General features: G+C 43.7%; 1 protein-coding gene across 1 annotated transcript; it reads left to right on the forward strand.

The window, feature by feature from the left end:
* The first annotated feature begins 2,206 nt into the window (after window positions 1-2,206).
* FFAR4 (free fatty acid receptor 4) lies at window positions 2,207-14,199 on the forward strand. Its single transcript, XM_027839893.1, has 3 exons — window positions 2,207-2,883; window positions 9,918-10,046; window positions 12,798-14,199. The coding sequence occupies exons 1-3, from the start codon at window positions 2,287-2,289 to the stop codon at window positions 13,188-13,190; spliced, it is 1,119 nt and encodes a 372-aa protein (XP_027695694.1). The 5' UTR covers window positions 2,207-2,286; the 3' UTR covers window positions 13,191-14,199.
* The last annotated feature ends 552 nt before the right edge of the window (window positions 14,200-14,751 follow it).

Here is a 14,751-nt window from a genome sequence, read left to right on the forward strand (position 1 = left end):
ACCCACATGAGCTTTAATTTCCTCATTTGTAAAATGAGGGAGCTGAATGAACTGTTTCACAGGTCCTTTCTGCTTGTTCCTAAGCTCAGTCAATGTTGAATTGAATGAGACATTACTCAGTCACTGCCCCTGAACTCACTGTCACTGAATTCAATGGCAACCTTCCCCAAACTGGAGTCTGTGATGTCTACAGTTAAAGTTACAAACAGGTTACAGAGTGAGGGAAAATATGCAGAAAAAACAAAAATAAATGATCTTTGTGTGAAAATGATCTGCTGTGTGAAAAACATTGCACTGCCTAGGCACTGGGGATAGAACAGTAGCTATCCTCAAGATGCTTACCTTCTAGTGGAAGATACATGCAGAGGGAATGCATTTGGGGGTAAGAGGAGGGGGAGACTGGAAGCTAGGGGGCCAAGTAAGAGGATATTCAAATTGTCCAGGTGAGAGGTGGTGGGGGTGTGAGAGTTATAGAGGCAGAATTGACTGGACATCGGTTAACAATGTGAGGACAAAGTTTCGCTTAGCCATCCTAACAATGAACAATCCTGGTGGGATACGGGTGCTGGCACCTTGTTAGAAGACACATTTTCAGTCTCACTTGGAAGCACTTTTCTCTAATCCTTTTGTGATATTGAGCACACACACACACACACACACACCCCTTGACCATCATACACATAAACACACATATACATATAATACATATATAATACAGGTGCACACACATACCTGTGTGCATGCACACATATGTGACAGACTTAGACTGCATGTCTTTATACTGAATGGATCCATTCTTTGTCCCTAGTGATTTTTCTACCCCTTCACACCCATTCTTACCCAGGAGATATGCATATAATCACTCACATGTACTGACAGATACTCAGAGGAGCACTGGTCCAAGGTCTCTATGTTTAAACTGGGTCAGGATGCATAGTGGTTCTCTGTTGAACCCAGACACCCCAATGTCCACCCACTGTTGGCATAATCTACATCCTGAATCAGTTCTGGATTCTCAAAATGCCAATCTGAGGCACACTAAATAGACACTGTCATAAATATACCTACATGCAGAGAGATGCATAGGTCATCAGGTAGTTCACAGAAAGGCGTATCCACCCACTTGTTACACAAATGTACACCTACTTGGAGACACTCAGAAATAGAAGGGGAATGGTGGGTAAAGAGGGAAAAACAAATCTTTAGGGAAGCAGTAAAATCTGACCTGGCAGAGTGAGTAGGTATGTAGCTGAAAAAATGGGGAGTTAGAGGAGAGGAAAGCTCAATGGAGTGAACGTTTTTGGGATACAGTCAAAGCTGCCCTTCCTGCCCCGGAAAGAGAGACAGAGACAGAGAGACAGACAGACAGACACACAGAGAGAGAGAGAGAGAGAGAGAGAGAGAGAGAGAGAGAGAGAGAATGGAAGAAACCCAGAAACAATCACAGACAAGCAGGATAGCTTTGAAAGCTACATTTATTATAAACTTAAAGAAAAGTAATCTGTAGGTAATGGAGACAGTTTAAAGTACTATCATCTGTTCTGCAAGTATATGGAAATACTCGTTTTTTTTCTGTTAAATTCAGAATAAAAATGAAATACATTTTTAAATGGGTAAGTAGAAGAAAGAGTAGGTGGGTAATCAGTGATAACAGCTGACAAACATAAAACACATTCAAGTTTGCAAACATTATTAGACATTTATTCATTTGAATTTCAACAATTCTCTGAATAGATAGTGCAGATATTAACCCCCATTTTACGAATGGGGAAACAGAGGCTGAGCGACTTGCTTCCCCTACCTACCGGTCACGCAACCGGTAAGTATCAGAAGTGGAATTTGACCCCAGATCTCCCAAACTGCACCACCAGTGGTGCAAAGCCATAAGCCACTAATGTACTTTATCCCACCGGGGCAGGAATTGGGCACTCTCTGGGATGCGAGGAACCTCAAAAGGGCTCAGCCCAGCCAGGCCTTTCCAAAGGCAGCCTGACCAGGGGCGTGGAACCCCATGGGGCTTGCCCCTTATGTCCGGGCACCGACAGCCCCACAGCTGGGAAGCGGGCGCCGGCTCCCCGCCCAGGTCGCGTGTTGCCAGCCCTCCCCCACCAGTCACTTCCTCGTTCCCGGGCCCACGGGGAGCAGTAAAATGCCTAGATCCTGGGAGGGGGCAGGAGGGGAGATGTCAGAACCGCCTCCTTCCTCTTTCCTGCCAGGCTCAGTCTGCCAGATGATTGCAGCCCGCACAGACAGACGTCTCGGGGCCGGCGGGCGGCCCGAGGCGCAATGCCGCAGCTCCTGGACGGTCCAGCAGTGTCCTGGGCGGCCCCGGGAGCGTCGCCGCCCCTGCCCTCGCCAAGGAGCGTGTACCCGGCCAACCGGACCTTCTTCCCTTTCTTCTCAGAGTTCAAGGGGGACCAGCGGGTGGCCCTGAGCGTCGTGGAGACGGTGGCGCTGGCCCTGATCTTCGTGGTGTCCCTGGTGGGCAATGTGTGCGCCATCCTGCTGCTGGCACGCCAGCGCCGCCGGGGCACCACCGCCTGCCTGGTGCTCAACCTCTTCTGCGCCGACCTGCTCTTCATCACAGCCATCCCGCCAGTGCTGGCCGTGCGCTGGACAGAGGAGTGGCTGCTGGGCGACCTAACCTGCCACCTGGTCTTCTACGTGATGAGCCTGAGCGGAAGCGTCACCATCCTGTCGCTGGCCGCTGTCAGCCTGGAGCGCATGGTGTGCATCGTGCGCATGCAGCACAGCGCGCAGGGTCTCAGGCCCCGCGCCCGCGCCGCCCTGCTGGGGCTCATCTGGATCTACGGGGCCCTGTCCTCGCTGCCCCTCGGCGTCTTCTTCACCGTGCGCCCCCAGCCGCTCGACGGCCGCGACAAGGTGAGCGCCAGGGGGACGCGCCGCCGCCGCGCCTCGGGGCCGCCTAGGAGAGGATCCGGGGAGGTCCCGGCAGGGGTGCGAGGCCACTGCCCGTGCCGTCTGACCCGGAGTAGAAAAGGGGTAGCACGAGGTCTGTCCGAGGATTTGGGTGCGTGTGAACCCTGGCTCTGGAATCTCGTGCACCTGCGTGAGTGTGACCGGGCAAGTCACTTCTCCCGCGCCTCGGCTTTCTGTTCTGTAAAACAAGGGCAAAAAGTGAGCCAGCCCCTCTCCGTCTTTGGCCCAGACCCGCCGCCTCGCTCCCTCCTCTATTCTCGGCCTCTCTCCCAGAGTCCCGTTTTCCTCGCTATTTGGGAGAGAACCGCGTAGCAAACAGTAACATCCTTCATGGGATTTTGCGCAAGCCCTAGGGAACAAACGGCTGGGTGTATCTTCCCCTCAGGTGCCGATTGGCATAGTAGGACCCCAGCAGGTTCACTCTTTCCATACTTCGCCAGGCTCCGGCTGCAGCCGACCTGGCCCTTAATGCAGGGTCAACATTCGTGAAGGCACTTGGTCTGGTCACCTCCACTTGCCACCCCGGGGCCTGTGCAAATAGATGACAGAACCAGGAACTTGGGGATACACCAGCTGGCCATCCCCCTGCTGGGGTGGTGTGGAGAGAAGAGGAAATGGTGCCCCGTGTGATTTAGGGGAACTGATGTGTGTTCAGCTAAACCAGAAGCCCTTAACTTACTGCATATTATTGACTCTCTTTGGCAGTCCCCTGAACCTATGAATCCTGTTTTTAAACAAATAAAACAATAGGAGTAAAAGGGAACTAATTATATTGAAATACAATCATTAAAACATTTTTTAAAAAAAAGTTTATAGTTTCTTGGTTAAGAATCTCAATCTAAACCAATATCGAGCTCTCATGCATTTATTTGCAGGTTCCATTTCTAATAGATCTAGTTAAGAATGAGTCTAAGTTTCTGAAAATATGAATCAAAACTAAGAAATATTTTCAATTTGTTTTTTTTTTTGGTAGTTGTCTCCCGAGATATGAGTGGTGATCCCTTCTCCCTCTCGCCAAAACTCCTTGAGTGCACAATTGAAAAACAGAACAAAACCCACCACTCCTGGTGTATTTTACCTTAAACGGCTTACCCCATATATCGCTGAAATGTCTGGAGCCCAGCACTTGTATTAGGTAGTGATATTTAGCTGGACCACCTCTAATCAGTTGCATTAACAGGTAAAAGAACAAAAACAAAACACTTTGTTAGTCTTAAAGCTTTTGCTAGCTATTATTTTTGGTGCTGATATTAATTAGAAGACTCGGCCAAATTGATTTACAAATCAAATTGATTCATAAAACTTCTGAACTGGTTCCTTTTCCTGTTGTTTCTTGGGCTTCCCTCCTCTGCGCCCCAACACCACCCCCGCCACGTGTTAAGGAAATAAAAGAAAAGAAAAGTGATGTTTTAAGATTACAACAATCTCTCCTGGGTCTGCTCTTTAAGGAATGGTTCTAAAAAGGATAAGGGATTTTTAGCATTTCTTTTTGGACTTTTAACTTTAGAGGAATGTTTATAATCCCTATCACCTGGGTAACTTCAGGTTTTCAAATTCATTCATTCTCCAAGTATTTATTAAGCCTCTATTGTGTACAGAGCATTGTGTTGGGATAGATATAAAGATTAAATGTCCTAGGCCCATTTCTTCTCTTTCCTCTCCCTACACCGCTGCTTTGGTGAGCTCATCTGCTGCCATGGTGATTTCACCTGCCCCTTCTCTGTGAAGATAATTTTAACACCTGACATTTAAATCACACTTTAAAGTTTTCAATTCAGTTAACCAAGCATTTATTAAATGTCTACTATGGGCCAGCCACTCTACCCAGTGGTTAGACTTTAGAAATGGAAAGACAAAAAACAAAAACCTGAAACAGGAACATTCCACCGGGGGTGAGAGTGGGGCTAGTGGTTATTAAGTCTTATTTTACTGATGAAAAAACTGAAGCTCAGAGCCCTTGGTCCCACAGCTAAGAAGTTTCTGAGGGGGATTTGAATCCCGACTTCCTGGTATCCCTCTAGTCTCCATCTTGGTGAATCCCAAATCTTTCTGTTTTAATTACTCTCTTAATGTCGGCTGCCTGCCGAACATCAGCTCCTGGGTGTCCAATTGGTATCTCAAACTCAAGACATTCCCTGCCTTTTGGGACACATTCACCTCACCCCATACCTATCCCTTCCCTGTCTTTGAAGGGAGAGAAAGGAGGATTCTGGAAAAAAGAGAATAGGAAAAAGGAACTAGGGAAGGGTCAGAGAGGCATCCATGCTTTTCTTTTCATGGTCAAACATGAATTAAAAAGCAGTGATATGGTTGGGAAGGGTAGTCTGTGGAAGATGCAGATTGGAATTCTCCATCAGTTTCTTCCTAACTGTCCATCATCTGGTTTGAATTGAAGTTAGCTATGGTGTGTATGGCCTGTGTGAATTTGGGTAGAACACAACATTTCCTGGGACTCAGTTTCCTTATCTGTAAAATCAGGGTGAGTTAGCTAGTCTTCTTATCTTTCCTGTAGCACACTTTGCTTCTCACTCGTGTGATTTTTCTCAGATTCCCTTTGTTCGTAACGTAGTATAGTAGATAAGGTGCTCACTTCGAGAGAAGAGCTGGGTTCAGGTCCTGCCACTGACCTTCATTAAGGCATCTAGTTGCTTTCGTGGATGGAGTGCTGAGCCTGGAGTCAGGAAGGCCTGACTTTAAATATCTGTCTCAGATGCTGTTTGCTATGTGACTCTGGGCAAATCATTTCACATCTTTCTCATCTGCCTAAATGGGTCTCATGTTGTTTGTCCTTTGTTTTTGAGGACTAATGACATCATGGGTGACATCTTGACTTGTAGGTGAATTGGGTTAAAGTGAGGCCAAGTCTCAGCCTCGCTACCTCTTCCTGAGTCATTGAAATCCAGTGGTAGGTAGGACAAAAGTCAGGCCTCAAATTGGTCTCAGAATATTTGTAGAAAAGGACTTTCTAAACTTTAAAGGCCTACATAAGTAGGAATTGTTGTTATTCTCCTTGTTATAATAAAAATTAGAGAAATTTTAGTAATTCAGAAATAGAGTGGACCTAACAGATCATCTAGACCAGGGGTTTCTTAACTTTTTTCTGTGTCATGGCCCATTGGCAGTCTGGTGAGCCCCTTCTCAGAATTATGTTCTTAAAGACATAAATTAAATATATGGGATTACAAGAGAAACTACTTATATTGAAATAATTATCAAAATAGCTTTAAAAACAAGTTCACGGACCCAGGTAAAGAACCCCTGAATTTCTACTCTAACTTCCCATTTTACAGATCAGGAAACAGTGAAAGAGTAGTTAGTTGTTGGCCAGGACTAGGAACCAAGTCTCCTGACTGTCAATCTGTTAAGACTTTGTTCTTTCTACATGTCCAGCTTGTTGTTTTTTTTTTGCTTAAATTGACCTGTATAGTATAGTGTTGATAATTTATATGTGCCATATAAACTTCAAAAGGAAAAAAAACTTAACACGCACATACCTTTGCTCTAAATATACTTTATTCCAATAGTGAGAGAGTTAAGCCATAGGCTCACATAAGAGTTTTACAGTGGGAAACCATTTAGTCTGACCTACCTCCTGCCAGTGCAGGAGTCCCTTCTAAAGCATTCTGATGAGTGGTGGAGTGTCAGCTCTGACACCTCCAGTGATAGGGAGCCCATTTCATTTTTTTTTCACAACTTTAAAATTATTAAGACATTCTTAACTGTGATGGAGCTAACATATGTCCACCTGATTGCCCTAGTTTTGACCTTCAGAACTGTACAGAATAAATCTACTCCCTCATCTAGGGAATGATAACCAATCCTGATAGGTTTAAATGTGCAAAGCATTTTACCTATATTATCTCATTTGATTGCATAGCAAGCCTTTGATGTAGATGCTATTAATGTCATGCCATTTTACAGATGGGGAAAGAGGTTAGGTGACTTGCCTGAGTCCACACAGTTCAAAAGCATCCAGGACAGGTTTTCTTGACTCCAAGTACAATATTCTATCTACTATACCATATTGCTTTCCTTCAAATATTCAAAGATGGTGCTCTCATCTTCTTTCTCTTAGGAGGCCCAGCATCCTCCTTGCCACCTTCTAGTTTGTCAGTGATTGTCTTAGCATGTCTTGCCCAGAACCGAACACAGATGTTCCATATGTGGTGTGACCAGTGCAGAGATCGGTGGGGTGGCGCCTTCCTTTTTCCAGACACAGTATTCTTCTCTATCGATGTAGATGAAGGTTATATTGATTACTTTTTCAGGAAGCCACCACACTGTTTATTCACGGGGCATGCAGATCACAAAATGCTCCTAGTTCTTGCCTCCATCCCAGTTCCTGTTGTCCCACACCCCATACTGTATTTGTTCAATTGATTTGTTGAACCTGGAATCTAAGTCTTTCATTTATTCTTATTAGCTTTCACTTTGTTAGTTTCAGCCCATTGTTCTAGCCCAGTGACATGTTTTCTTTGGAAAACTCCTGCTTTTCTCATTCGGAAAACCTCAACTTCAGAGTTGGAAAGGAACCCAGAGGCCATCCATTTCATTACAAACATGAACAGAATTCTCTTCTACAATATTTCCGAGAGGTAATCATCCACCCTTTATATGACAACTTCTATTGAGGCAAGACTGACTACTTTCTGTGGTGGCCTAGGAAGTATTTTGTGTAACAATCCTTTGGGGATACCTCCACAGTCAGGTACTTGCATGTTTCAGCTTGGGTCAAAGGGGATGACTATTCCTACAAGTTCAAAGTATTTGGGGGGTCTAGACTTCTAAAATTATAACTCATGAGCCCCTGCCAGTATACTTCCCTTTAATAATTGGCTCATAGACACATTTAGCTAAGAGCAAAGGCATTTGCTGAGATGGCATCATAAGAACAATAACTACAAAATGTTCCCCCCCATCCATAAACCTGGGGTACACACTCCCACAAATTCACAGTGCATCAGTGGGGAGAGTGGACACCAACATATACTTGTAAGGAGGAACATACTTGGGGAGTACATATTGCCAACTCATGGCTCAGGCCTGCAGGGCTCAGTGACCTTTCTCGTCTTGTGATGATGTCCTCAAAGGACTCCCACAGGGTACACTGTCTCCCCTAAGCAGATTGACCACCTGGGCTCCCTAGGCATGGACCTCTCTTCAGCTCAACTCCTAATCAATAGGGCCTATTTTCTCTTAAATCCATTGATGGCTCTCTTCTCTGCTTCTTAGAGTCACATTCCTTCACAAGGCTATCTCCTGCCTGGGCTTTATTTCCCTAGCAGGTATGTCTTTGCTTTTTAAGGATCACTAGGAGTGTGGCTAAACCTTTTGCCAGCCTGTTGACTAGCTACTCTCCCATTCTATCTACCTTGCCTTCTTCACACTTTAAGATCTGAAGATCTCCTGGCCTCTCTTAACTGTTGAATACTTTCTGAGATCATTATCACCTGAGCTGGGGGAAAGCAGTTATCAAACTAACTCCCTCTGCTACACTTCAATCAATCCTGAATCTGCCTTTCTACAATTTGCACCAATTTTTCCATGGAAATAGGTGGAACAAATACAATTTTATCACTAGGACAGCCCTTCAAATACAATCAAGTTTCATCTGTTCTCCACTCAGTATGCCTCTTTCCTTTAACCAATTCTAATATGGCCTGATTCCTCCTCATCTTGGTTGTCTTCCTCTGGACACATTCCAGTTAATTAATGCCCTTCCTAGTGTGTTGAGCCCAGATATGAGCACAGCACAACAGATATGGTCTGGCCAGAGTAGAGTATACCAAGATGGTTACCTCTTTCATTCTTGATACTAGTTGATGCAGCCCCAGACTGTATTAGGTTTTTTAAGCTGCCATTTTGGGCAGCTAGGTGGTGCATCAGATAGAGTGCTGACCCTAGAGTCAGGAGGACCTGAGCTTAAATCTGGCCTCATATCCTTACTAGCTGTGTGACCTTGAGCAAATCATTTAACCCTGTTTGCCTCAGCTCTTCATCTGGAAAATGAGTTGGACAAGGAAATGGCTAGTGAATCCAATACCTTTGCCAAGAAAACCCCAAATGGGGTCATGAAGAATTGGACACGATTGAAAATGATTGAAAAGCTAAACTAAAAAATACCATATTGTCAACTTACTGAATTTGTAGTCCAATAAAACCTCAGCTCATTTTTTAGTATGGACTCATATAGTCATGCCATCCCCATCTTGTACTTCTGGAGTTGACTTATGCTAACCCAGGTGTAGGACTTTACATTTATTTGATTTCATATTATTAGATTCCATATTGTAGTTCTGTTCCATCAGGATCTGGTCCAGCATCCTAACAGACTGTAACACCTTAAGTACTTTTCGACCAATGTCAAGTCCACCCGACTGTGACATCTCCCTGACATCTTTCCATCTTGGATCAGCAATGACGGCATCAGAATCTTTGTCAAATGCATTCCTGAAGTCTTGGTATACCCTGTCTTGAGCAGTTCCCTGCTCTAGTGACCACATCAAAAAAGGAAATGAGGTCAAGCTTGGGTGATCCATTCATCATAACTGACATTTATGTAGCATTTTCATGTTTCCAAAGATTTTCAAATGTGCTGTCTCCTTTGATATTGATGAAGATAACCTTGGAGATCCTTTCCAGCTCTAAGTTGATCTGCCTGCCATCCTATAAGCAATACTGATACTTAGTGCTTACTGCTTCCCTTTCTAAAGACACACCAACCATCCCTTTACTGAAATTTTGCCAGGTGTTATCAGTTTGTATATTCTCAGGGGGTGCTGGTGGGCCTCAGTTTTCTCTTCTATGAAATGAGGGAAAAAGACATTGTGATTTCTAAGACCCTTCCTAGACCTGTCACACTGTGATTTTCTGGTCTTTTGTAAAGACCAGAAAGAAATCATTTGCAAGTTACCACCTTTTATTGAATTAAGAGCAAAAAGTTAATCCAGAAATTTCCCCTTGTTCTTTTTCAATAGGAAGTTCAGATTTGTACATTAGCATGGCCCAGCATCGAAGGAGAAATCTGTTGGGATGTGTTGTTTGCGATTTTTAACTTTTTGGTACCGGGACTGGTTATTGTGATCAGTTACTCCAAAATCTTACAGGTATGTTCATTGTTCTTGTGCATTACCAATAACTGGGATCTGACGAGGATCACAGGCCTAGAGAATCAGAAGGGACCTGAGGCTGCCTACTCTGATTCCTCATTTTATACATAAAGAAACCAAAACCTGGGGAGGGAGGCTGAATAACATACACAGGGCCACACAGGTAGCGAACATCAGAGGTCAGATCTGAACCTTAGACTCCAGGGCCTGGGCTCTTTCCACTGTACCATGCTGGCCCTGAGTCTCCCTGTGAAAGACTCCCCTCTACATGCAACATCCCTTACAAATGGTCATCCAGCCTCCACCTGAAGACCTCTGTAAACGGAGGTCTTGCTACTTCCCAAGTATTGAAGGCCAAACTTCAATGAGATTGAACCCAATCACTCAGGTTCAAGTTTTAAAATGTGCCTTAATAAGCACTTGTGGACCATAGAATCCAACTAAAAACCAATTCTTTACCAATTAGAAGTTCAAAAATATAAAATATATTAAATTATATCATTATATATTAAAATATAAAATTTAAGTTATAAAATATATAGTACATTAAAAATATAAAGTTAAAATAACACTCCGCTTTCCCTGCAGTACCAGCACAACACAGAGCCAGGAAAGCATTCCCACGAGAACAAGAGGAAGTTTCTAACTCCAGCTCCTCCTAGGCTGGGCCTTTTATACTCCAAGAAGCAAACTTGCCTTTTTGCCCCTTTTAAAAACCAGCCCAGCTTACATCAAACTTGTGTTACTCCCTCCACATTTAAGGCAGCCCATTATACTTTGGAAGGGATTTCATTGGTAGGAGGTCTTTCCCTCTAGTGCCCAAATCTACCTCCCTATAATTCTATCCTTTGGGATCAAGCAGGACAAGCATACCATCTTTCACATTCAAACCCATCAAATAAATGAAGACCATTTCAATTCAGGGTATTCCAAGGAGGGTATTATGGTAGGTTGTACAGTATGTTAAGACTTTAGCCAGTCCTTATTCAGAAAAAGCCATTGTGGCATTTGTTATACATGATGCCTATGGCATTAGGTGATTCGGTACCCCTTGTAGTCTTGTCAATTCTACGGGGAGGTACCATTATATAGAGGAGAGAGAGGGCTCTGAATGTGGAGGTAGAAGGCCTGGCAATAAGACCACTCTCTAGCACTTACTAGGTTTGTGACCTAGGCAGAGTCTTGCCTCCCTTACCTGTGAATTGGGGAAGTTAATTCTTACATTAGCCATACACTACAGGGTTGTTGGGAGGATATTTAAAGTGTTTTGTAACCATAAAGCTCTATATGAATGAGAGCTATTGTTATTATTAAGACCCCAAGGGTGTCTTTCTCTCTCCCTCCCCATGTGTCTCTCTCTTTGCCTCTGTCTCTTTCTCTTCTGTCTCTGCCTTTATCTCTGTCTCTTTATCTCTCTTTCTCTGCCTGTCTTTTTCTCTTCTTTCTTTGTCTCTGTTTCTGTCTGTCTCTATCTCTGTCTCTTTGTCTCTATATCTCTGTCTCTGTCTTTCTGTCACTTTCTCTTGTCTCTGTCTTTCTGTCTCTCTTCTTTCTGTTTGTCTCTATCTCTGTGTCTCTGTCTCTTCTCTTTATCTCTCTGTCTCTTTGTCTCTATGCCTCTGTCCTTCTGTCTCTTTCTCTTGTCTCTGTCTTTCTGTCTCTCTTCTTTCTGTTTGTCTCTATCTCTCTGTCTCTGTCTCTTTGTCTCTACCTCTCTGTCTCTCTCTTTTCTGCCTCTGGGCTGAGAGAGGAGGGAGTTATGTTTGTTATCTCCTGGACCATTATCAGTTTTTTAGTCACTCCTAGATCACTTTCCTTTAGTAATAATTTCATTGAGATTGTTGTCATCCCGTGTATCATTTTTTGGTTCGGCTTATTCTACTCTCCACCAGTTCATGCTTATCTTCCTCTGTTTCTCTGAATTCCTTCATATTCTACCTTATTGTCTTAGTCTTTGGTGAGTCTTTGGGGAGAAAAAAATTTCATGAAATGATATGATTACATGATTACAAAAGTGATGCACTTTGATGACCATAGAAGGAGCAGAGCTAGAGGGGAACTTTGAAGGCCCCATATATCCTCATTTAACAGATAAGGAAACGAAGGCTGGTGTCACACAGGTAGTCACTAGTGGAGTCAGGATTTGGATTCAGGTCCTCCGACTGCAAATGCAGAATTCTTCCCTTTGCACTATGCTGTTCTGAACTCTTCTGATACAATTTAATATAGTATTTAGTGGAAATAAGCTGATGACCATTTTCTAGAATGACCCTACTCACCTTTCTTTTTTCTTTTTCACTAAATCAACACTGTCTTCTATTTCTAATTTGGACTCCTTCCTTTTCCTTTCTCCCCTTTCCCGTTCCCCTTTCTCCCCTTTCCTTTTCCCTTTCCCTATAAGCAGCATTACTAATTGATGACATCAAGCAGGTGTGTCAGGCTCAGAGAGAAACTGATCCCTGCCAGCCCTGCATGGTGACTTAGAAAACCACAAATTAACATTATCTATGTTGTATTGTACTTTTATTTATTTTGTTAAACACTCCCCAGTGACATTTTAAGTTTTGCAGGCTGCTGTGAGTCTGACAGCCCTGATAGAACATTCTCCTAGGTCTCTCCAAGAAGGTCATGTTTCTTAGAACATGGGCAATATGATTTTCAAAGGCCAGCTCTTTGGGGCTATTCCTTAGTGGAAAAAGGACTCAACTCTCACTCAGCATTACCTAACGCCTTGATTCGATGTTGCAGATTTTAAAAGCTTCCAGAAAAAGGTTAAACGTTAGCCTGGCCTACTCAGAAGACCACCACGTCCGGGTCTCCCAACAGGACTATAAGCTCTTCCGAACTCTCCTGGTGCTCATGGCCTCGTTTTTCATCATGTGGAGCCCCATCATCGTCACCATCTTCTTGATCTTAATCCAGAACTTCCAGCAGGACCTGGTGATTTGGCCATCCCTGTTCTTCTGGATCGTAGTGTTTACATTTGCCAACTCGGCAGTCAACCCCGCCCTGTACGGTGCCTCCCACTTTCAGAAGGAGTGGTGGAGAGTCATTTTCTCCTGCTCGTCGATTCCTGAGAAGAACGGAATGGCTACGGACACTTCCGTGAGAAGAAACGACTTGTCTGTGGTCACTGGCTGATGAGTTCACTGGCTGTAATTTTCCTGATGGAGGTGGTTATGGACTCATTTACCTCCCCCCACCCCCGCCGCCCCACCACCACCACCACATGCATATTGCTTGACTGTAGTTTATATGAGAGTGGGTTTAGTTTCACTATTGAGTGTGCGTAAAACAAGATTTTTCTTGTGGTGGTGAATTTCTAGGACGTTCATTACAGGTGTGTCCTCCTTTAAGAAAGTTTACTATATGAATTTTACAGAAATTTTAAATGAGGGTAGGTGCTTACTCACCATAACAAAATATTCTTTGCTTTACAAAAGGATCCATCACATGTTCCTCTTAATTTGTGATTTGCCTGGAGCACTAAAAATAAGACTGTTGGTCAAAATGTGATTTATGTTGACTATCTAATTTATGCATAATTTCTCCAATTTTTATTAACTCTATTTAAACTCAACAAGACATACCTTCCTGGCTGTACCAAGCTTGTAACATGCATGTGTTCTTGAATTCAAAACCAGCTCAAACAGCTCTTTCCCTGGGTGTTATAATACCCCATGACAACCATTCTGCCTCCTTCCCCCAGTCCAGTGATTACTTCAAGGTATTTCCAGTTTTCTCAGGACTTTCCATGAACTTCCTCAAGCATAATTAACTTTAATGCAATTTTGCAGTCAGGGAAAGGGATGGTAGAGGGTATGGAATGACAGCGTGTGAAATGATTAGATTCAGTTTACTGGAGGCTGCCTCCAGAAAGCCAAGTTCTGGACATGACATGCATCTGGATCTTAGACGTCCATAGGTATTTTCAATTCACTGCCAGTTGAGAAGCCAGACCAAGTCACCATGATGTCACTGTGGTCCCACCCCTTCCCTTTCCCGCAGGAATTTTCCTAATGGATTTTCCGTGTAACAGACTAATAATGAAATAAGGTCTACAGTCATTGTGGGTATGAAGCCATGACAAAAGGGTTGGAATCTTTTTATATAAATGTAGTTGAAAATAAATTAAAACTGTTTTGTGAAAGGCCTTATGCATTTCCTTTTGTGATTTGGAGGTGTCTAGGTGAAGAAGACTAGCTCGTGTCTTTTAGAACAGTATGGTATAGAAATTGAAAAGGAAGACATTTCTTCCTTTCAGAAAGCAGGTAAATTGGCACTAATAATCAGATGACCACTAAGTCATCATTGGGTGTATTTCTCTTTTGTAGGCCCCTCAATATCCTTTCATACATCTTGGCATATCAACCCATGGCATGGTTCTTTGCCTAGCAGAGCTTCTCAGAAATTTTGTTTAGACAGGACTTTCAGCATCAATCTTGGAGGTCAAGTGTTCCATTCTGTCTGCCTGAAACCATAGGAACATCTATTGTGAGCAGAGCACTAACCTAGGCACCTTAGCATACCCTTTCTCAAACCATTGAAATTCAGCCCTAGCCCATTCTGTCATCCTTTATTTGTCAACATGCCAGGGAGATAGGGAAGGATGGAGTACACCCTCACCCTTATATAAACAGTGCCGGTTCCTCCCCACCCCTACCCTCTAGTCTGCTAGCACCCACTTCCAAACCAGGGCTCA

Source organism: Vombatus ursinus, unplaced genomic scaffold, assembly GCF_900497805.2.
Source record: "Vombatus ursinus unplaced genomic scaffold, bare-nosed wombat genome assembly UNPS02014833.1, whole genome shotgun sequence".
Lineage (NCBI taxonomy): Eukaryota > Metazoa > Chordata > Mammalia > Diprotodontia > Vombatidae > Vombatus > Vombatus ursinus.